This window comes from Anticarsia gemmatalis, chromosome 30, assembly GCF_050436995.1.
Source record: "Anticarsia gemmatalis isolate Benzon Research Colony breed Stoneville strain chromosome 30, ilAntGemm2 primary, whole genome shotgun sequence".
NCBI classification, from domain to species: domain Eukaryota; kingdom Metazoa; phylum Arthropoda; class Insecta; order Lepidoptera; family Erebidae; genus Anticarsia; species Anticarsia gemmatalis.
The window spans coordinates 319,783-343,142 of NC_134774.1; the positions used below are offsets into that span (position 1 = coordinate 319,783).

The following is a 23,360-nucleotide window of genomic DNA, read 5'->3' on the forward strand; positions in this document are numbered from 1 at the left end:
GAAAACTGCAAAATAATTCAAAGAAAAGTTTTCAATCAAGAACGGAAATAAGAATTTTAAATTTGCAACACTTGGTAAAGAAGCCATTTTGTGGTGTCGCAGTGCAGTGAAACGTTCTTCATCAATTTTCGTCTATTTTACATGGGAGTATTACTTTTTGTTGTGATACGAAAATTAATCATAACAAATTATTTGTTTTGAATAAGTTATAAAATAGTTTTATAACAAATACAATGGAGCAAGACGTCGATACTGGTTATAGAACTATGTGCAGTACATGTCTGAGCACGGATAGAGATTTATTTCTTTTAAATAATATGCCTCAAGTCCACCAAATATTTAAATTGCTGATGTACGATTTCGCGGGAGACCGAGTAAGTTGAAATTTTGAAAACTTTTTTACAGCAGTGAAACTTTGGAAAATGATAATTACGTAAATGGGGAAGGCCGCGGTGTGTTCAATGGCTAATAAATAAGCAAATGCTAATTAAAATAAAAGTGTATCGAGTTTGTCTGAATGTTTTAAATTCACTCAACTACTGGATCGATTCCAAAAATGTTTTACTTCCGTGGGAATACGCATTGTTTTCTTGAAAATGCTGTTCAAATTTGTTAGAATTAAATACGAATAATGTAGTATTTTTTTAAGCATGAATAATTGCGATGTAACAAAATACCATGGATTCTTTTAGCGATGATAATGAACTGAATATTGAGCGAAAAGAGTTTCAGCAGAGAGTCTGGCCAAGTTTGACCAATTTTTCCGTGAAGCCGTGTGTACCTCGATTTTTTGTTTAAATTTATAATAAAGAATAATAAGCAGCACCTTCGGGTATATTATGTATGAAGGAAAGCATCGTGAGGAAACCTTGCATGCCTAAAATTTGTTAACATTTATTGAGGGCATGCAAAGTCCCCAACCCGCACTTGGCCAGCGTGGTGTACTCAGGGCCTAATCCCTCCCCCTCGTTTGGGAGGAGACCCTTGTTGACAGTAATGGGTAAAAAAAATACTACATATTTACATAATATATGTGATAAATATGTTTTCAGTTTGGAGACAATCTTCAGGAGTTAGAGAATCTAATATGTTGGGAATGCCTGGCTCTGATGAAGAGGTTCTTGAAGTTCAAATGGCAGGCACACAGTGCTCAGGAACATTTGAGGGTGCTGGCGCTGAGCAGAAGTCAGGAGGTAAGTCCTAATACTTTGTGCACAGTTAATTAAATGATTATAATGATTTTTTATTAATTTTTAACATAACAGCCATTATATACACCTAGATTTTGTGTTTAAGGATCTTGGATTTGTAGATCTTACCATTTATTAAAGAACTAAATTACCAAATGTACACTACTGTGGAGACAAGATGGATATTTTAAAGTTTCTCGAACCTTGTACCCTTATATTTAGGCTGCATTACACTGACTCACATGTATTAAACAGTCTTTTATGTTTGTTTCAGAGTATGGACCACACATACATGTCACAATCGCTCTCCTGCCTAGAAATGCTAACAAAGACTGACTACGACAAGATATACTTTGATTTCTCAAGTGCCCCGGAAGAACAGCAGTATATATCTATCAGTACCGCTCAGTGTGTCAAGAACGAACATTACGATGTCGCTCAGGCAGTCCGAGATAATATTAATTTGGATATTGATGACCATATATTGGAAGGTCAGTAAATACTAAAGGCCACCCGTGACTTCGTCCGCGTGTAAATCCCGATCCCTTGGGAACTCCGGGATAAAAAGTAAAAAGTGTGTTATTCTGGGTCTCCAGCTACCTACTTAACAAATTTCATGGTAATCAGTTCAGTAGTATTTGCGTGAAAGAGTAACAGACATCCATTCAAACTCACAAACTTTCGAATTTATAATATTAGTAGGATTAGTTAAGGCACTCATAGCCAGTTGTGCTCACTGGTCAGTAAACGATCTGTGGGTAAAACAACCTTTGGCGCGGTTATTCTATAGATGGGTGACCGCATAGTGGTATTTGAACTGAGCGACTCCGTGCGTCGTGGGCACGTAAAAAGTCGGTCCCGATAAAATGACATGACTTAGTTACTTGCACGTTTGAAATGGCCTGAGTATAGTTAGTTGTTAAATACATATTTTTTTGTTTCAGTGCCGGAGATAGTGTTAGAGAACCCAGTGACTGGTGTCATGTCCCACATAGTGGTCGGTACTGATGCGTTAGTCTCCTCTACTGACACCCTCACTCAAGTCAAAGGGGAGATGCCACATCTGACCATAGAGTAAGTACTTAATTTATATTGAGGCGCCCATAGCCAGTTGCGCTCACCGGTCGGTAAACGATCTGTGGGTTAAGCATATCTTGGCGCGATCATTCCATAGATGGGTGACCGCATAGTGGTATTTGAACTGGGCGTCTCCGTGCTTCGGAGGGTACGTAAAAAGTCGGTCCCGGTTGTTGTCAGTTAAGATAACAGTTGTTAAGCAACGTCAAAGGCCTTTCGGGCGGCTTGAACAACTTTGACACCAGGTTGACCACTAACCATACGATAAGAAGAAGCAGTATTATATTATTACGTTAATAGTTAATTATTGATAGTTGTAAGGATGAATAACTAAATAAATAAATAATTGACGGCCTCTATGACGCAGTGGTTGAAGTGGTCGTCACGCCACTATCATTGTGTCGGGAGCTCGTTGCTTCGATTCCCGCGTATAATATTATTATATTTCAAGAGTTATAAAGACTACTTCTGTGGTTTGGTTAGTGTATTGGGTTCACTTTTATTCACTAATTTACTGTAATTAAAGGTGGGATATTACTTAAAATATTTTATTTTTTACAGACCACTACAAACGCCTAAGTTGGAAACGGTGATCCTGTGTCATAAAGACAGGAAGGACTACAAAGAACCGAAAGCTGCCTTTATTACTGAGTATATGAGTGACGCGGATATGCTTGCTGCAAGGTAACTAAAATCTAACCCTCTTATTCATAAACACACTATAAACCTATTTTAGTTAAAAAAACTACTATAATATGTTTTCTCTTTTTCATTTCGCTAAGGAGTGAAAGAAACAAAACTCTTTATAAGCCTTTCATAACTTCATATATTTTTATGAATAAGAGGGTTACTATTTACCTATGAACATGTATAGATACGGGAATTAACGCGAACACATGTCATAACATTAACGTTTCGGCGCAGGTTGCTCTCGCTGTGGTCGCAGGCGGACTTCGTGTATATGAGGCGGATGAATATTCATCCACCCTTATGTTTTAGTTTCAGTGCAACCTGCGCCGAAATGTTAGGCATTTAAGCAATAAACCATAAAAAAAAAAATTCAATTCGTTTTAAAAAGACAACTCCCGCACTAAGAATTGCTCTTGTGCAGCGGAGACTTTTACAAACATACAAACAACGGACGCAAAGTACAACCAGACCCGAAACAATTATTTGTGGATCGCACAAATAATTGTTCCGTGTGGGAATTGAACCCACAGCCTCCCGACGCAATGGTTTTCGGCGTGGTGACCTAAACCACTGCGCCACGGAGGCAGTCGAATATTACTTCAGTCGACTCACACGGAGTCACAATCAAAAGTTAGTTTACTAATAAATATGTATTTGTTTCAGAGAGGAGGCTAAACTGAAGGTGCAATACGCGGGCTCTGCATACAAGTGTGAACTGTGTATCATTGGGTTTTATACTCAACAACAGGTTGAAGACCATTTCGTGTCCGCTCATAGTGCTGTAAGTATTACTTAGGAACAATCTATACTAATATTATAAAGCTGAAGAGTTTGTTTGTTTGTTTGAACGCGCTAATCTCAGGAACTACTGGTCCGATTCGAAAAATTCTTTCAGTGTTAGATAGCCCATTTATCGAGGAAGGCTATAGGCTATATATCACGCTACGACCAATAGGATCAGAGTAACAGTATAAAATGTTACAAAAACTGAGAAAATTATTGACTATTCTCTCTTATGTGACGCAAGCGAAGTTGCGCGGGTCAGCTAGTGTATCTATACAGGGTGCCGATTTAATTACTTGCGCTACTCCAAGGTGGTGTAGTATTGATAGCATATAACATATCAGACGCAGTTTTACATTTTATTTTTGCACTATATCGAGATAAAGTGTATAATAATCATCTCGAATTCCTACGAAATGTGCAAAAAATTAAGGTATTATTTTTTTTTGGCGATAATGGTAGTATGTCGTGGTCTGATTCACCTGCTAAAAGGATGGAGGTAGTTAAATCGTCACCCTGTATAAGTATGTATTTACAAGTATATAAGTATGTTTATCAGTTGTCTGGTTACGGTACAAGCTCTGCTTAGTTTGTAATCAGACGACCGTGTGTGAGTTGTCCAATGATATTTATTTTATAATTATAACTATACGACTCAAAGGCAGTTATTTCCATTGGCCATTGGCGTTTTACAACGCACCCCGTTTATGTTTGATGTTGAGTTCTGGGACACCCTGTATAATATTAGGTCGGGGAAAAAGTCTTTTCGCATTATAGTATGTATGAACTTGTAATAAAATCTCTTTGGCTTCAACAATCACAAATGAGTACACGGTTCATTAGGTTTCTTTCAGTGAGCTCGTGAGGTACCCAAATATCGAGCTTTTTTGTGTAGAGATCAGATTTCGTTACAAGTTTATACATACTATAATGCTAACAGACTTTTTCCCCGACCTAATATATAATATTTTAATTTCTTTTTCTCAAAGACAGCTGTTACTATTAACACATCGCCCCACATCACACGACGTTTCGGCTTGACCTTGATTTCTGGGACACCCTGTATAAAACACAATTTTAATTCTCTTTTTCTTTCTGCAGAAGCCCGGTCAAGTAGCATGCAAGGTCTGCTACAGCTACATATCAGAGAGCAAGCTGTCAGCGCACACGGACTCCCACTACCTGCGCTATAGCTGCAAGCTGTGCGCTCACTCGGAGTACAGCCACAAGCTGATGCAGCACCACGTCAAGCTGCACCTCAACAAGCCGCCGCCCACCGCCGTCATCAAGATAGGCGACACGCCCGCCTCCCTGCCGCTCTCTAAGGTATATGGACCAACAACGACCATTTCAGACCCAAGATCTCAAAAGAAAAGATTTGTGGAGGAACGAGGTCTTCTTATCTTATCTTAGGGGTGGGGGTGCCAGTTAATGTCAAAGGCCTCTCGGGCAGCTTGAACAACTTTGATACTAGGTTGACCACTAACCATACGACAAACAAACAAAACAGTGATGAGTTCCAGTGCGTCGGAAATTGATTTCCACTAGTCCCAGTGAGTCCGCAACCCGCTACAGATTTAAATCAATCAATCTGCTCTCAGTACCGGTCTTTAGTGTAGCCTTTCTTCCAACTATGTTAGAGTCGGCTTCCAGTCTCACCGGATGCAGCTGAATACCAGTGTTTTACATGGAGCGACTGCCTATCTGACCTCCACAACACAGTTACCTGAGTTATAACACGATACCCTTCGGTAAGACTGGTTGTCAGACTTTCAAGCTTCTGACTATTGTTAACGACTGTCGAAAATCTTCGAAAATGACAGTACCCACAATAACACGCCTTCCAAAATTTGGAGGAACCCGAAATGTGTAAGATGGTCACCCATCCACATCACAACCTTAGCAACCCTAGCTTTACCTCAGAGATGGAATCAAAAAATTTTACCGACCGGTGAGCGTTACAAGCTACTCTAATATACTCTCTCTCTTTCCTCCAGAACAGAAAGAAAAAGGATAAAGATACGACGCCAGTGAAACCAGGTGATCTACGCAAGTTACTGTCCAAGACTACTATAGAAGGGTACCAGTGCTTGGAGTGCGATATGTTCTTTAAGTAAGTACATAAATATTAGGTCGGGGAAAAAGTCTTTTCGCATTATAGTATGTATGAACTTGTAATAAAATCTTTTCTCTACACAAAAAAGCTCGATATTTGGGTACCTCACGAGCTCACTGAAAGAAACCTAATGAACCGTGTACTCATTTGTGATTCTTGAAGCCACAGAGATTTTATTACAAGTTCATACATACTATAATGCGAAAAGACTTTTTCCCCGACCTAATACATGCTACTAATCTTATAGATGCGAAAGTTTGTGAGAATCGATGTGTGTTTGTTAACTTTTTACACAAAAATGACAATAGATTTTGATGAAATGTAGTCGAAGGCAAGAGCTTTTTATAAAATCCATCCATACTAATATACAATTTTGGAGTTTGTTTGGTTGAACGCGCTAATCTCAGAAACTACTAGTGCGAATTTAAAAATTCTTTGAAGATTGGATAGCCTATTTATTAAGGAAGGCTATAGGCTATATAACATCACGCTATAACCATTAGGAACCAGTATAAATGTTACAAAACGGTCAAAATAATAACCCATTCTCTTTTACGTGACGCAAGCGAAGTTGCGCTGGTCAGTTAATTTTATCTATAATAATAAATAATGTGTTTGTTTCAGGAACTCTCGTGCCCGTAAAAACCACGTCGACAGATACCATAGAGAAGGATTACAGTGCGACCATTGTAAAAAAAGATTTGTTAATAGGACAACACTTACTACACATCTTAGGTAATTATATCTATAAAAAACCCACTATACTATCCCACTTATTCATAAACACACTATAAACCTATTTTAGTTAAAAAACTACTATGTTTTCTCTTTTTCATTTCGCTAAGGAGTGAAAGAAACAAAGCACTTTATAAGCTTTTCATAACTTTATATAATTTAATGAATAAGAGGGAAAATCTTTGTTTATCTATTAATCTGACAAAAATAGGTCAAAAATGTTTATCATACGAAAATATTACTAGACAGATCTTGATGCAATTTGGCACTAAAACAGTTTATAACCTTGATTAACACATAGGATACTTACCCCGGAAACCTATTCATGTAGACGTTGTCGCGGGCAGATACTAGTATTTGCTAGTTTTAATGATGCAATTATAACTCTGGCGAAGTCGGGGTATTCCGCTAGTTTTACTAAAATTTCTTTCACGTAAATACTATTAACTAATATTGTTAAATTTTTGATGCAGAGATAGACCTGAATTAATATTTATGAACTTTTTACCCCCTTGTTAATCATTTTGTAAGGACAAATAAAATTGTGAGCAGAAACTAATCTAATATAATTTAGAAAAGACCCTTTATCCGACTCGGTAGTCGAACCCGGGATCTCTGCGCTGTTTAAAATTATATTTTTTGTGTTTCCAGACTCCACGAAGGTCCTTTACCTAGAGAAGAGTGTCCGATCTGCCACAAGATGGTCCGCGTGATACAACTGAAGTACCACATCCAGCGGCACGAGAACAAGAACCGCATCGAGTGCGTGGACTGCAACAAGATATTCTCTCACCTGGCCACCTACCAGGCGCACCTCAAGTACTCCCGGGCGCACGCCAGCGACCAGGTCTTCAAGTGAGTCGCTTTATATAGGACCATAGTGTCTTTGATGGGCCCCCAAGTAATTTTGTAGGGCCCTCGATGCATTTTATGGAGCTTCCAGGTAATTTATAGGGCCCCCAAGTCAATTTATAGGGCCCTCGAGTAAATGATAGGGCCCCAAAGTCAGTTTATAGGGCCCCCAAGTTATTTTACAGGGCGCCTATGTAATTTATAGGACCCCAAGTAATTTTTTTGGGCTCCTATGTAAATTATAGGACCCCTTAGTAGTTTTGTAGGGCCCCCAAGTTATTTATGATACTAGAGGGGTCCTTAGAATCTACTGATAGGGTCCATTAGAGTATTAAATGGCAACAGCGGCCATATTTTAGCTACTAGAAGGACCCTATCCAAGCAATAAAGGTAAATTAGCACAAGACCAGGTCTTCAAGTAAGTTCAGTCGCACGTAACGATCTGAGGTTAAGTTACGCTTGTCGAGGTTGTTCTGTGGATGGGTGACCATCTTATATATATCGAGTTCTTCCATGTTTCGGAAGACACGTTTAATTGCGGGTTCCGGCTGTCATTTTCGAAGATCTCACTCATGGTCATCTGATTACTAACTAAACAGAGCTTGTACTGTAACCCGACAACTGATAAACATACTTATATACTTCTAAATACATACTTGTTTAACAATAAATTAAAATTTTTAAAAACCCATTATATACAATTTTTTTTTCATACGTTTCATTGGCTAGTTAGGTTAAGCCGTTTTAATATTGCCACCACCAACTTTCTCATCATGCGAAGCTATTTGAGACCTCCGAAGTTCTTAAAATACTATCTTATATTGGTTGGCAAATGGCATCAAAATATATTACTTATTGAAATAACTAGCTGACCCGCGCAACTTCGCTTGCGTCACATAAGTGAATGGGCGAAATTTTTCCCCGTTTTTGTAACATTTTTTACTGGTACTCTGCTCCTATTGGTCGTAGCGTGATGATATATAGCCTATAGCCTTCCTCGATAAATGGGCTATCTAACACTGAAATAATTTTTCAAATCGGACCAGTAGTTCCTGAGATTAGCGCGTTCAAACAAACAAACAAACTCTTATGCTTTATTATATTAGTATAGATTGAAATAATTTCTCTATTTACTTACAGATTCCCATGTCCGATGTGCAACAAGGGCTACCCCACAAAAGAAGCGATGCAGGACCACTTCAACTATCAACATCTAGGGAAGACCTCACACAAATGCCCCGTCTGTGATAAGGTAATAATAAATTTATAAATAAATTTAACCCATTAATGTCCCACTGCTGGGCAAGGGTCTCCTCCCGTAATGAGGGAGGGGTTAGGCCTTGAGTCCACCACGCTGGCCAAGTGCGGGTTGGGTTAGGTTAGGTTATAGTCCATCAAATTAGTAGAGAGCCTACCATAGCAAAAATGTTTGCCTAATTTAATGTTTCAGACTTTTATACATTTTATTTAAATATAATATATTTTTGGACATAAACTAAGCAGAGCTTGTACTGTAACATAATAAATGCTAAACATACTTATATATTCTAAATACATACTATTTAGATATATTAACAATTATAACGAAAATGTATAGCATAAGCATTTTAGATGCACTTTTTAATCACCGACACAAGTTTAATAGTTGTTTGTTGATAAAAACCCTTTGTCACGTCTTAAAGTGGATCTCCATAGCTTGATAAAGGGGCGTCCATAAATTACGTGAGGTGTGTGTTTTTTAGTTTTGTAATACCCTGAATTTTACAAAGATTTAAAAAAAATTGTGGGTTTCCTTGTTTGTTTATAAAATATGCATGATATTTGCTGGGACCGGACGTAATTTATGGACGCCCTAAGAATGACGAAATAGCCACGATGACAAGTCACCAATACGCTTTAGCTCTTAGAACGTGACTGTCCCACTGCTAGGCAAGGGTTTAAAGAACTAGAGGGGGGATAGGCATGCATATGCAAAGTCCACCACTTTGGTTCATTGGGGACTTTGCATATGCATGCAAGAAACCATTTCTAAAAAGATTTGAGACCCACTGATCAACATTTGTTATATTTATTCACAGCCAATAGCATCTCGAGCAAATGTAGAGAAGCACATGATGCGAGTACACGGTGATAAGAAAGAGAAGCCGAGGAACCATGTGTGTCAAGTGTGTGGGAAAGGATTCACTGTGAGTAAACTATCTATCTAAACATATAAAATTAATTGTCCTGACTGACTAATTGACTGATTTGCTGACTGACAATCATCGCAGAACCTAAACTATAGAAGTTAGAAACAAGAAATTTGGACAAGGGGTGTCTTTTATGATGAAGACACCACCTAAGAAAGGATTCTTTAGTAATCCACCCCTAAGGGGGCTTGGCTCAGAAGTAGTCTACCAGAAACTCGCCAAATTTAATTAGTGTGTTCATACTATTTGTTTGGCGCAGTGGTTAATGTGATCACCTCGCCGCAATACCCGTAGCGCCGCGTGTGGTGGATACCAATCCCACCCGTGACAAATCTTTGTGTGATGAACACGAGTATCTGGTCGTTAATTTATCGATTTGTACTAATATTTTAGTACTTATGTATTTAGACGTATATACGTATGTTTATCAGTTACTAGCTGACCCGCGCAACTTCGCTTGCGTCACATAAGAGAATCACAATTCTCCCCGTTTTTGTAACATTTTTCACTGGTACTCGGTTCCTATTGGTCGTCGCGTGATGATATATAGCCTATAGCCTTCCTCGATAAATGGGCTATCTAACACTGAAAGAATTTTTCAAATCTGACCAGTAGTTCCCGAAATTAGCGCGTTCAAACAAACAAACAAACTCTTCAGCTTTATAATATTAGGATAGATTTGCTTGCTATAGTAGAAGCTCTGTTTAGTTTGGAATCAAATGACCTTGTGTAGGTTATCCAATGTTATTTATTCTATTTTTATTTCCAGGATAAGAAAGCGCTAACGCAGCACGAGGTGATCCACTCCGGGGAGCGGCCGCTAGCGTGTGATATCTGTCAACAGACGTTCAAACAGAAAGCGTCTCTATATACACATAAGAAACGAGTACACAAAGTGTTCCCGGCCAAACGACATGTTGAGTATATGGACGCTAAACCTTAAGAGAGGAAAATATTGTGAGAATTATTGAAAAAGGTACTGTTTGTTTATATAGTCGATTTTATGAAATTTGGGGTCAATTTGAGATTGAAAATGTACTTTCTCAATTTGAGATATATTAAAAGCTCCTAATTTCATAGTGTGAAGATATGTTTCTTTCAATTTGAGAGTGAAGTACTGCTTTCTCAATTTGAGAATGAGAAACAATCGTGAGAAAAAATGTCAAGATGTTTGAGAAATGTTGTGTTTATAAGATGGTCGTTTAATGGATTTTGGGTGGGTTCAATTTGTGGTTGAAAATGCAGACTTTCTCAATTTGAGAATGGAAGAAATGTTTCTCAGTTGATAAAAGCCACCTACATGCAGTTATGCATGTAGTTAGGCCACTGTACATTGACAAATTGAAATCAACCTCCTGAGAAATGTTTACTCAAGTTGAGAAAAATCAAGAGAAATAGTGACAGAATTGTTAAAAAGGTATGTTGTGTTTATAATAGTCGTTTTATTATGAAATTTAAGTGGGATTCTTGATTTGAGAAAATCCTACAAATGTCTACAATAATTTTTCTATAATAAAAAGTACACAAACGATATTTTTCTTATAAACCAGGTTATTTACTTTTAATATTTGTTCAAATTAAATTTATTTTATTTTCAATAACAAATGAAATTATCCTCATATTTGAACCCTGTATTGTAAGAAAAACTTACTAACGTGCCCGGTATATGGCAATAGGCTTGCCCTATATTACATGGGACTGATTATAACATTCTAAGTTAAATTATGAGTGAAGTTTAAGTCTTTAGACTAGAAGTCTATTATATAAGAAAAAATATATTTCTTTGTGACTAAAAAGCTATATTATCGTTGGAAAAGACCGAAAGGAACTTTAAATATTATTGATTAACTTTATTATTAAGCGACCCGCTCCTTTGTCGTCCAGGGTTACCGGATTAGATAATTTTACACAAAAATCCACATTGGGAATTGCTCTATCTATTAGTGAAAACTGTACCAAAATTCGTTTAGTAGATCTTGGGTTTATCGCGAAGGTAGAGAATAAAAGAAACTGTACTAATATTATAAAGCGAAAAGATTTGTAAGTATGTTTGTTACTCTTTCATGCAAAACTACTCAACGGATTTTCAGGAAATATTGTACACATAACATATAGTTTTTAACTTAGATTAACACATAGTATTTCTTTTTGGATCGACTTGTTGTTCGTGCTTTCACTACAAATGTAGTGTTGCGTGTTGTACACGTGTACAGTACAGACAACAATTATTTAACTGTAAAAATGAAATAGCGTTATGCCGAGATAGCGTTGTCCCTGTCTCGTACTAGGGTAGTTGTTGAAGATTTCTTTCGGTATTTTCCAACGGCTTTAAATGAATAAGTATATTTAAGATTCAAGTGCAACTTATGACAATGTATAAAGTATATTTTATTTACAAAATAAATATAATAATTATATTATATTGTGTTTTATTTATCTATACTACTAATATTATAGAGCTGAAGAGTTTGTTTATTTGTTTGAACGCGTTAATCTCAGAAACTACTTTCGGTGTTAGATAGCCCATTTATCGAGGAAGGCTATAGGCTATATATCATCACGCTACGACTAATAGGAGCAGAGTAACAGTGAAAAATGTTACAAAAACGGGGAAAATTATGTTTCTCTTATGTGACGCAAGCGAAGTTGCGCGGGTCAGCTAGTTACTAATAATTTTTTACGTGTAATGGTAACGCGCCGGGATGACACGCCCTAGAAAGACATACACAGATCATATCGGTGATGTCTTGTAAAAAGGTCAGGTGCTACTCGTAACCGGCGGTCCTGTATGACAACATGTATGTATGTGAATGAAGCAAGGGAAGTTTGTAAAGATCGTACTAAGTGGCGTTCTCTGGTCTCTGTCTTCCGGAGTCTTCCCCTAAAGAAAAATGCGTCATTATAAGTAGGTAGGGGTAGGTATATAGGCCATAGGGGTAAGGCTGATCTGACCTACCCCTATGGGAAAACGGCGTAATTTCATGTATGTTTATATATAAGTACCTGTATAGTAAATTGAGCGACGCGACTTTGCTACACATATTCAGTTCGGCAATATTGATCGAACAACAAAACCGACTCGACTCACTTGTTCGGCTTGTGTCGATCGAGTTCATCTACACATATTCGGTTTTGCCGCTAGGCTAGACCGATTAATGGCGAACCAAATATATGTGTAGCAACTAGCAAACTACATTGCATCTTTCATTTCGCTGTTATTTCAATAGATGTAAAAGAAAAATACCGATAAATAATATAAAATTTTATTTATTTAAACAATTTTAACATGCAATATGTACAATTAAAGATTGTGGTTTTTAAAGAATTTCATACAAAAATAATGTTCAATTTAACAATATAAATTCAGTTTGGACGGATTACAAATATTATTACTTCTAATTATTTTAGACATTTTATATTTTTTGTTGTATTCAATGATTATTGGTATTGTCTCTGTAAGAACGAGCTAAAACATCAGATTTCCTATTTATTTCATCATTTTACTTTTGCCGCTGACATTATTTTTAGCTTGTTAAGAGGGTGTGGAGGAACGAGGTGATATCATGTTCCTCCAACACAAAGGGAGGATCCTCCGACCAGGCGAGGTGATCATGCCTGGTGGGCCTAGGCTGCCCGACTGTTGTAGTCGGGAACTTGTATATATAGTCAGTTGCAGTGCAAACTTCGATAGCGCGATCTAGGACTTGTGACGTCAGTCACTCTGCGCGTGGTGGTTGGTTGCGCGCTGGTCCCCGTAGATGTCGCTGTATGTAGCGAGTCGCTACAAGGGTTTTAGGCCATAAAAGGTAGGGAGCCTATGTCCTAGTGTATACCTAGTTTAATGCTGACCTGTGGTCTAAGACTGCAGTATTCTGAAATAGTCTAGACGTATTACCCTCTTATTCATAAACACACTATAAACCTATTTCAGTTACAAAACTACTAATATGTTTTCTCTTTTTCATTTCGCTAAGGAGTGAAAGAAACAACTCTTTATAAGCCTTTCATAACTTCATATATTTTTATGAATAAGTGGGTAAGTCTACATCATTATAACCATTAACATACTTTTCTGATCTTACAACTCTTTTTGAATACTTTTCAGGAAAAATTGCCGAAGGAAATAGAGAAAAAATCAAGCCTTACAAAACACGAATATAAACCACAATCTAGTTTCTAAAATAACAAAATTTTCTACATGAAAAATGGTCCACATTACATTAAGGCACTTACATTTATTGCTTATAAAATATAAAATTTATATTATTTTCGTTTTATCACAGTAATGACCTACCCCGGTGTCTGAGGTACATTTAGCGGTAGTTTATCTATTCAATAGCGTTTAAACTCATATAAGAAACAGTATGAATAGATAAACTACCGATAAATGTACCACAGAAACCGGGCACTATTCAGTTATATTATCTTGCAGCTGAATATCAATATTATAATAACACTAACATTTTCAAAACTACATTTCTTTCAGAGTAAAAATTATTAAAAATTGATACATTTATTATGAGTATATTTAACGGTAGTTTATCTATTCAATAGCGTTTAAATTCATATACAAAAATGACCTGCCTTTATTTATGTTACTCATGTATTTAGTTTATGTTACTTGTACACAATTCTACCCTTTTCTACATCTACACTTCTCTCTCCATCCCATGGTTGCCTGGAAGAGATTGCCTTGTGCGATAAGGCCGCCGATTGTTCATCAGTATCTTATTTATATTTAAGGATTCTCTATTTTTATTTGTTGTATTTTTAATGTGGACAATAAAGAGTTTATATTATTATTATTATTACAAAAATTAGATCTTGATGACCGGCAGCTATAGCAGCTCCTACTCCTGTTTGGTATATTCCCGGTGTCCACCCCCTGCTTGTCCACCCCGGGTGGACAGAGACACAAATCTTTTACAAAGTTTTTAAGTCCAGCAAGCGTGGACATTGAGAATGTTTATTTAAGCAGTGGCTTTGTCCACCGGCGGTGAACATCGAGAGTAGTAATATGAAACTCGTGTCTTTGTCCACCCGGGGTGGCCAGCGGGAATAATTTAAAATTAATTCTCACTGTCCCCCAGGGGTGGACACCGAGAACTTTTTAAAAGATTTGTGTCTCTGTCCACCCGGGGTGGACAAGCAGGGGGTGGACAACGGGAATATACCCTCCTGTTTCAGCATTAGTTCATTCTTCTACTTTAGTGACAGCAGGGGTTTAAACTCTTATAAAAAAAATGTTATTGAATAGATAAACTACCGCTAAATGTACCTCAGAAACCGGTCAGTGATTTTAGTATATAGACTTTTACAACATACATATTCAATTCTATTAATATTTCATTTATTACATTTATATAAAGGAATACACATTGTTTGTACTCTAGTTAGTGTTAGAAAAATACATTTTTTATACAAAAAAAACACTTATTTTTACCGTTACATTAATATGGAAAATTAAATGCTTTGAACATGTGAATTTAAAAACTAAAAATACAGTACGAAACTAACATAAAAAGCAGCTTTGTTTCAATAACCTACTATAGTTATTTAACCTATCGCTTACTCAAAGTAAGTTATAGAAAATCATCATAGAAGGTATTAAAATGGGCAACATTTTGTAATTTAATTTTAGACACATTTCGTTCATAATACAAGTAATATTGCTAACCACACATGTTCTTTACCTGTCCCACTGCTGGGCAATGGTCTCTTGAATAAGGTTAGGAGTACTTAGACCTTAATTAACCCTTGAGTCCACCACGCTGACCAAGTTTGGAACTTTACACACAAAAAATGCCCAAACCTCATATTGCTCAAAAAATATTGCTCATTTTAAATACCTTTAGGGCAGTGGTTCCCAACCAGTGGTCTGTGGAAGTGAAAATATGGACCGCGAACGATTTTATATTTTTAAATTTTCAGGATGATTACCTAACTTTGTTTTGAATATACTAACATAGTGGTCCCTGCTAACAAGAATAATATAAAAGTGGTCCCGGACTAAGAAAAGGTTGGGAGCCCCTGCTTTAGAGCGACCAAATTACAAAGTTTTAAAAATAATAAGCGTTATTAATATGTACAAGAAACAAACACTAATCTATATTAAAGGTCCTGGATAAGTATCGGATACATTAACAGGTAGAATTTTAACAGTAGATATAATAATATTAGGTCGGGGAAAAAGTCTTTTCGCATTATAGTATGTATGAACTTGTAATAAAATCTTTTCTCTACACAAAAAAGCTCGATATTTGGTTACCCCACGAGCTCACTGAAAGAAACCTAATGAACCGTGTACTCATTTGTGATTGTTGAAGCCAAAGAGATTTTATTACAAGTTCATACATACTGTAATGCGAAATGACTTTTTCCCCGACCTAATATTTTGAAGCAGTGGTAAATGTGGGCCTTTTGCCGCAATAACCATAGTCCGTCAAATATTTGTGTGATGAGCACGAGTATCTATTCTGAGCCTGCTTGTATAGTGGTCAAATTTAAAACACCAAAAACGAACGAGAAATGGCTAACATTATAAACTTTTATTATTACTTTTTATAAGCTTTTGTTCTTAACCACTGCGCCAAGGAGGCCGTAACTTTATCTACCAGGTTTATCCGAGACTTATCCACAACTCTAAACTTAACATATCATGAACATTGTTCCCGAAAATTTTATCAGCTGCTTTATCAAATTAACTTAATATAATTTTGTACCTTATAAAATTTAAATGCAAATTACATTTTATTTGTCAAACTAAGCACCTAAAGAATACTAAAGAATACATTGAAACAATACATTTTTGGTTTATTAAATTAAATTAAAATAAAATGAAATATTTTAATGAAAACTAGCTTTTGCCCGCGACTTGAATTTTCCCATGGGAATGTGTCATTTTCCCGGGGTAAAAAGTAGCCTATGTCCTTTCTCGGATATCAAAATATCTCCATACCAAATTTTGGGCAAATTGATTCAGTAGTTTAGGCGTGATTGAGTAACAGACAGGGTTACTTTCGCATTTATAATATTAGTATGGATAGTATGGGAGAGTATAACAAATAATTGTACCGTATGGGAATCGAACCCACAACCTCCCGACGGTCGTAGCGGCGTGGTGACCTAAACCACTGCGCCACGGAAGCAGTCAAAAAGTATTTCTTCATATTATTATGTTATAAAGGTTAAAATTTAAAAATATCTTGACCTCAACACACTGTTAGGTGGCCTTCAAGACTTTTGCAAATATTTTTTTTATAATAAAAAAATGTACGGTAGTTACTATAACCGTTTCGAATTAAAATTATATACAGTTGTTATATGCAGTGATTTTAGCCAGTCTTTAAAAAAATATAATATTTCGTAACAATGTGAAACAAACAAGGAATACTGTACATTACTTAAAAAATATATTATATAGAGACTTATATGTTCGCAATTTACAACACTACTAAAGTTGGTTCTTAACTGTTGTTTGTTTGTTTGTCGTATGGTTAGTGGTCAACCTAGTGTCAGTTGTTCAAGCCGCCCGAGAGGCCTTTGACGTGGCTTAACGACTGTTATCTTAGTAGACAACAACCGGGACCGACTTTAAACGTGCCCTCCGAAGCACGGAGACGCCCAGTTCAAATACCACTATGCGGTCACCCATCTATGGAATGACCGCGCCAACGGTTGCTTAACCCACAGATCGTTTATCGACCGGTGAACGCAACTGGCTATGGGCGCCTCCTGTCTTAACTGTTTAAATTATCTCATCAGAAATATGCATAGGTGTACTGATACTGGCACATTTTCAATCTTACTTTTTTGTATGAAAATATCTATTTAATTATTACTATTGGTCAAAAAACAATGCGCAGAGCTTGTAAAATTACTTTGAAGTTAATATGCAGTAGTAATTTCACTATCATTGATAAAAATGCTTTTGTAAATTTGTACACCCATTTCTGACTGTTCTTACTTTAGTAGTCTCTCACACCTATTCGGTTCGGCAATATTGATCGAACAACAAAACCGACTCGACTCACTTGTTGGGCTTGTGTCGATCGTGTTCATCTACACATATTTTACCGCTAGGCCGATTAAAACCGACCCGAATTGTATCAACTTGAACAATATAAGTCTCAATTTTGTACAAAAAACTAAACATTTAGACTACAATTGGCACAATTCTTCATCTTCCCTTCCAATTGAGCCAAACGATTCTGCAGATGCATAATCGTTGCATCTTTTTGCTTTAACTGCATTTTTAACGTTGTTATTGAATCTTCTAGGGCTCCGTACACAGCCTGAACTTCAGGCTGGTAGCTAAACACTTGGGGTGGCTCATCCAGACAGAAAAACTCCCTAACAATAGGATGATTAGGCAACTTACCCAAAATTGCGTTGACGAAAATCTGCAACCCTCTAACTCGCTCTTCTAAAAATGCTGGCTCAAAATTGTCCCTAAACCAGCGTTTTCCCGGCAAAGGAAGGTTCACATTTGGTTGTTCGGCCTTTATTCTAGAATATAGTCTTACGAAATCTGTATACCTTCGAAAGACTAGCCAAGACTGGTCGCGGTTGTCATCTTCCACTTTCAACTTGTAAATCGTGAATCGAGCTCTCTCCTCCATTATTTCGTAACCAACAATAGGAATTTGTAATGAATCAAACTTTTTTATATCAGCCGAATGCAAGCTTAAATCAATATTGCTGATACTATTTTGAATAGTTTTGAAGTCTCGATAGTTCTCGTTTAGGTTGCCCATACTTTTGTAGTGGTTTCTCGCTTGGATGGTACGGGTACGGGGTTCGAATTCCGTGTCAGATGTGGAATCGTTGTAGTGTTTCTTGTATTTCGCGTACCGTTTGACCGGTTCGTGATTGTCTTCACTCGATGTTGATGATATTTCGTTGTTCATTGTATCGCGGTTTTTGTTTTGTACTATGTCCATTTTGTACTGGGTCTGAAAAGGAAAAAATATAGTTAGATTTTTAAAGCTGTAATAGACGAGTGGTAAAGTTGTTGTTGTGTCACCGGTCGGTAAACGATTTGTGGGTTAAGCAACCGTTGGTGCGGTCATTCCATAGATGGGTGACCGCATAGTGGTATTTGAGCTGCGCGTCTTCGTGCTTCGGAGGGCACGTAAAAGGTCTGTTGTCTACTAAGATAACAGTCGTTAAGCCATGTCAAAGGCCTCTCGGGCGGCTTGAACAACTCTGACACTAGGTTGACCACTAACCATACGACAAACAAACAAAGGTGTTTTCTCCATTTCGCAAATATTTCTTGTCCCATTTCAAGTATTGTTCTCGAAATATTTCGTTAAACTGACCATTATGAATGACGAAAGAAAATGTTGACACGGGAATCGAACTCCGGACTTCGTAATAGTAGCACTACCGCTCAGCCTGGTAGTTGAAAAGTAAACAACATGATAATAAAACAGTTTTTACTAATTAATGCTCTACTTTGTTAATTAAATGAGAAATGACCTTGATATCTCGAATAACTTAGTGCTGACTTTCTTTTGAAAGTGGGAATTTTAATTAATTACTTTATTAATTAATTACACTTTTATTTTTAATTGTAAGATATGGTATTTTGATCGTGTGGTCTCAGTTTCGGGTCCCGGGCAAAACATTAATATTGAAGAAACAAATTTCATCGTTATTGTTTCAGTATTTCTAAGTCTTACAAACATGGTGCAATGGTTAAGGTGCTACTAATGCGTAATTATGTCGTGGGTTCGATATTTCTACGTAATAATACTCGTTTTGTTCACAAACAATACAACATTTACTTAAATCCTAAAATAAAAACAATCCTAAAAAAAACACTCGCAATTTTTTTTAACAAAGATCTATTCTTTTTTTACCTATTACTGTCCCACTGCAGGGCAAAGGTCTCCCCCCAAACGAAGGAGTTAAGCCTTAAATAAATAATTTACCCTTATTCAGGACTGAAACCTTTGCAAAATGAAGCAGATCTCTGTGCTCTACTGACCATACGTAGAACGGTATAAAATAAAGATACAGATTCTGACAGACACTACCACAAAAGATAGTCAATAATATACTTATATAGTCAATACTAGCTGACCCGCGCAACTTCGCTTGCGTCACCTAAGAAAATGGGTCAAAATTTTCCCCGTTTTTGTAACATTTTTCGTTGCTACTCCGCTCCTAATGACCGTAGCGTGATGTTATATAGCCTATAGCCTTCCTCGATAAATGGGCTATCTAACACTGAAAGATTTTTTCAAATCGGACCAGTAGTTCCTGAGATTAGCGCGTTCAAACAAACAAACAATCAAACAAACAAACTCTTCAGCTTTATAATATTAGTATAGATTATATTTATCTATATAAGTACGTATTTAGAAGTATATAAGTATGTTTATCAGTTGTCTGGTTACAGTACAAGCTCTGCTTAGTTTGGAATCAGATGACCGTGTGTGAGTTCTCCAAAAATATTTATTTATTCTTTATTATTTTACATTCAAAGTGAGATACTGTCTACGATCAAGGTAACAGGTGCAGTGTACTGAACAAATATGTTTGATCAGATTGTTTGCACACATTTTGTTCATCATTTGTGTAAGGAACACAATACACACAAAGCTACAAAAGGATTTGCTACAAAAATAGTGTTATATACTAGCTATGCCTAGTGGTTTAACTTGTATTCATTGTAAAACTCTACTCCCACATAGGCGTTTTAAGCCACAAACAAAGATGTTTTTACATCTATACTAATATTATAAAGCTGAAGAGTTTGTTTGTTTGTTTGAACGCGCTAATCTCAGGAACTACTGGTCCGATTTGAAAAATTCTTCAGTGTTAGATAGCCCATTTATTGAGGAAGGCTATAGGCTTTATATCATCACGCTACGACCAATAGGAGCAGAGTACCAGTAAACAATGTTACAAAAACGGGGAAAATTATGACCCATTCTCTCTTATATGACGCAAGCGAAGTTGCGCGGGTCAGCTAGTTACAAATATTCCTCTTTCTGATGCCACCTAAATCATCTGCAATAGATGGACACAGGCCAACGATGATGATGACTCCTATAAAAGCGATGCTAGGAATACAATGGACATTAAACTGTATTAACAATCTATTAGCCTAGCCTTTCTTCCAACTGTGTTCGGACAGCCTGCAGTCCCACAGGATGCAGGTGATACTGGTATTTTACATGGAGCGACTGCCTATCGGACCTCCATAACACAGTTACCTGGGTTGTAACACAATATCTCTCTGTAAGACTGATTGTCAGACTTTCAGACTTCTGACTACTGTTAACGACTGTCAAAGATCTTTGAAGATGACAGCCTGGAGTCACAATTTTGATTAATCACTCCTTGATCCCATAAAGCAATGGTTCCCAACCAGTGGTCCGTAAAGTCAAAATATGGTCCGTGAAAGGGTTTAAACTGTTAAATTTTCAGGACGATTATTACACTTTATTTTTAATATAGTTACATAGTGGTCCCTGCTAACAAGAGTTATATAAAAGTGGTCCCTGACTAAGAAAAGGTTGTGAACCCCTGCCATAAAGGTAAGCAGAGACCAAGGAATGTATGAATTTTATGTAAATTAATAAGTAAACTAAATGTCGTGACTATACAGTCAACTTGGGTAACTTTGAATCATTTGGGTAACATTGAACTTGGGAATTTGAACTAGTTTCAATTATTTTTTCATATGAAACCAACACAATTGATAAAAGTTTGCAAAACTAAAATGAATCTTTATCAATTGTGTTGGTTTCATATGAAAAAACTAGCTGACATGCGCAACTTCGCTTGCGTCACACAAATTTTCCCCGTTTTTGTAACTTTTTTCACTGGTACTCTGCTCCTATTGGTCGTAGCGTGATGATATATAGCCTAAAGCCTTCCTCGATAAATGGACTATCCAACACTGAAAGAATTTTTCAAATCGGACCAGCAGCTCCGGAGATTAGCGCGTTCAAACAAACAAACAAACAAACAATCAAACAAACAAACTCTTCAGCTTTATAATATTAGTATAGATTATTCAAAGTTACCCAGGTTGACTGTACATTAGTTAATATAATTTAATGGTAGCTATAATAACAACATTAAATGTCACATACATAAAACAGGTTTGTAAATTATGTCATCAAGTCACTTAGCATTTTGTGATCTTTATTTAGAAGTAAATTGAATAAATTTGCTTATAAAATATGTTTTTTTACAACATTTTTATATTAAAACTAGCATGTTTTGCCATAAACATTAAAAAAAAAAGTAGTGTCACTTAGTGGTATGAAAAATAGATGTTGGCCGATTCTCAGACCTACTCAATACGCTCACAAAATTTCATGAGAATTGGACAAGTCGTTTCGGAGGAGTATGGCAATGAAAACTGTGCCCCGAGAATTTTATACATTAGATATTCTCTATGGTAGCACATAGTTTAGTGAGTGCTGGATTATGGCAAAAGCTCTGTTTCATAGGAATTACATTAGTGTTTTCTTTTATGCCCTTCTGCCTTCACAATGTGTAGATATAAATACATTTAAAAATAAATGTGAAGTTATTTACTTATTACACATGTAAGACATACAAATTCATACATTATTTGTGTTTAGTGGAATTAAAGTAGATTTGATGTAAATGGTTTATTACTTCCTATTTGTGTACATGTCTTCACAGGACCAATAAACTTCAGTAAAGTCACTAGGACTTAATTCGTTATTGCTATGTGACTACAGAATCTAAATTAACTTGAGTGTAGGAGTGACACACACTCTTATTCACCTTTTATGGAGTTTTAAACATATTTTAAATGGTTGCTGATATATATATGGATGCTGCATCCAAAACATTTAAACCCAATATATGTTTTCACTTTGATTTTCCACAATAAAGCCTAAGTTTGGGAATACAACTTTTAATCTACGTTTGACTTTATTTTCTTCAGTCTTTAAGAGCTGAAGCTCTACAAGGAGTTTGAATATGTTCCCAGATAACGGTAATAAACTCGCCCCCTATTAAATGAGATATACACACAATAGAGGGATGTTTATCTTCAGTATTAACTTTCCAGGGAAAAAATCAAGCGTGATTATTCTAAATATAAGTATGGAGTGCTAAGCTCATTGATAAAAAGAGACCTTCAAACCAATTACAATACAATAACTTACTTGCTTGACGTAAATATGAAGCACTTTACAGCATATTGTTGGCTGCACACTAAGGTCTTTAAAAAAACGTCTTCAAAACTCTATAGCACCATATTTTGTAACACAAATTAAGCAACAACTATCATAGATTATATATTTTAACATGCGTTTCAAATAACGATAACAATAAACAATATATCGTAAAATAAACGACAGTGATGATTTTGATGAAATTTATTTGACTTTTGACGTTTCGTTTCTTCAAAAGTTTTTTTTTTCAAGTTGCACCCTTTCACCTTACGAAAAAATAGCGTATGAATAATTCACATCTCTTTCTTTATGTTAAACCTAAAAGAGATAGCAAAACAATGCTTTTAGTCACTACATTTTTTGTTTATGAATCTCTATTTCGTGCTGTTGTTATATGCAGAATGAAGAATATTAACTAATTTTGACTATTAGGACTGCATATTCTCTGTTTAAAATAAAAAATACTAGTGAAAGAATTACTTCGATACGTCAATTACTTTCCGATTTACAAGTAAAACAAGTAGTAACCGCACGACGTTAGCTGTCGGTGATA

General features: G+C 36.3%; 2 protein-coding genes across 2 annotated transcripts; one reads left to right on the forward strand and one right to left on the reverse strand.

The window, feature by feature from the left end:
- The first annotated feature begins 83 nt into the window (after positions 1 to 83).
- On the forward strand, positions 84 to 12,052 carry LOC142985658 (uncharacterized). Its single transcript, XM_076133963.1, has 13 exons — positions 84 to 374; positions 1,053 to 1,193; positions 1,465 to 1,681; positions 2,135 to 2,264; positions 2,829 to 2,951; positions 3,621 to 3,738; positions 4,842 to 5,066; positions 5,738 to 5,853; positions 6,481 to 6,591; positions 7,243 to 7,446; positions 8,584 to 8,695; positions 9,522 to 9,629; positions 10,402 to 12,052. The coding sequence occupies exons 1-13, from the start codon at positions 234 to 236 to the stop codon at positions 10,573 to 10,575; spliced, it is 1,920 nt and encodes a 639-aa protein (XP_075990078.1). The 5' UTR covers positions 84 to 233; the 3' UTR covers positions 10,576 to 12,052.
- Positions 12,053 to 12,886: 834 nt separating this feature from the next.
- LOC142985664 (sorting nexin-16-like) lies at positions 12,887 to 23,339 on the reverse strand. The gene is made up of 2 exons (XM_076133970.1): positions 22,799 to 23,339; positions 12,887 to 18,586 (listed from the first exon to the last, which is right to left on the reverse strand). Exon 2 carries the CDS (start codon positions 18,572 to 18,574, stop codon positions 17,780 to 17,782), a length of 795 nt encoding a protein of 264 aa, XP_075990085.1. The 5' UTR covers positions 18,575 to 18,586; positions 22,799 to 23,339; the 3' UTR covers positions 12,887 to 17,779.
- Positions 23,340 to 23,360: the final 21 nt, after the last annotated feature.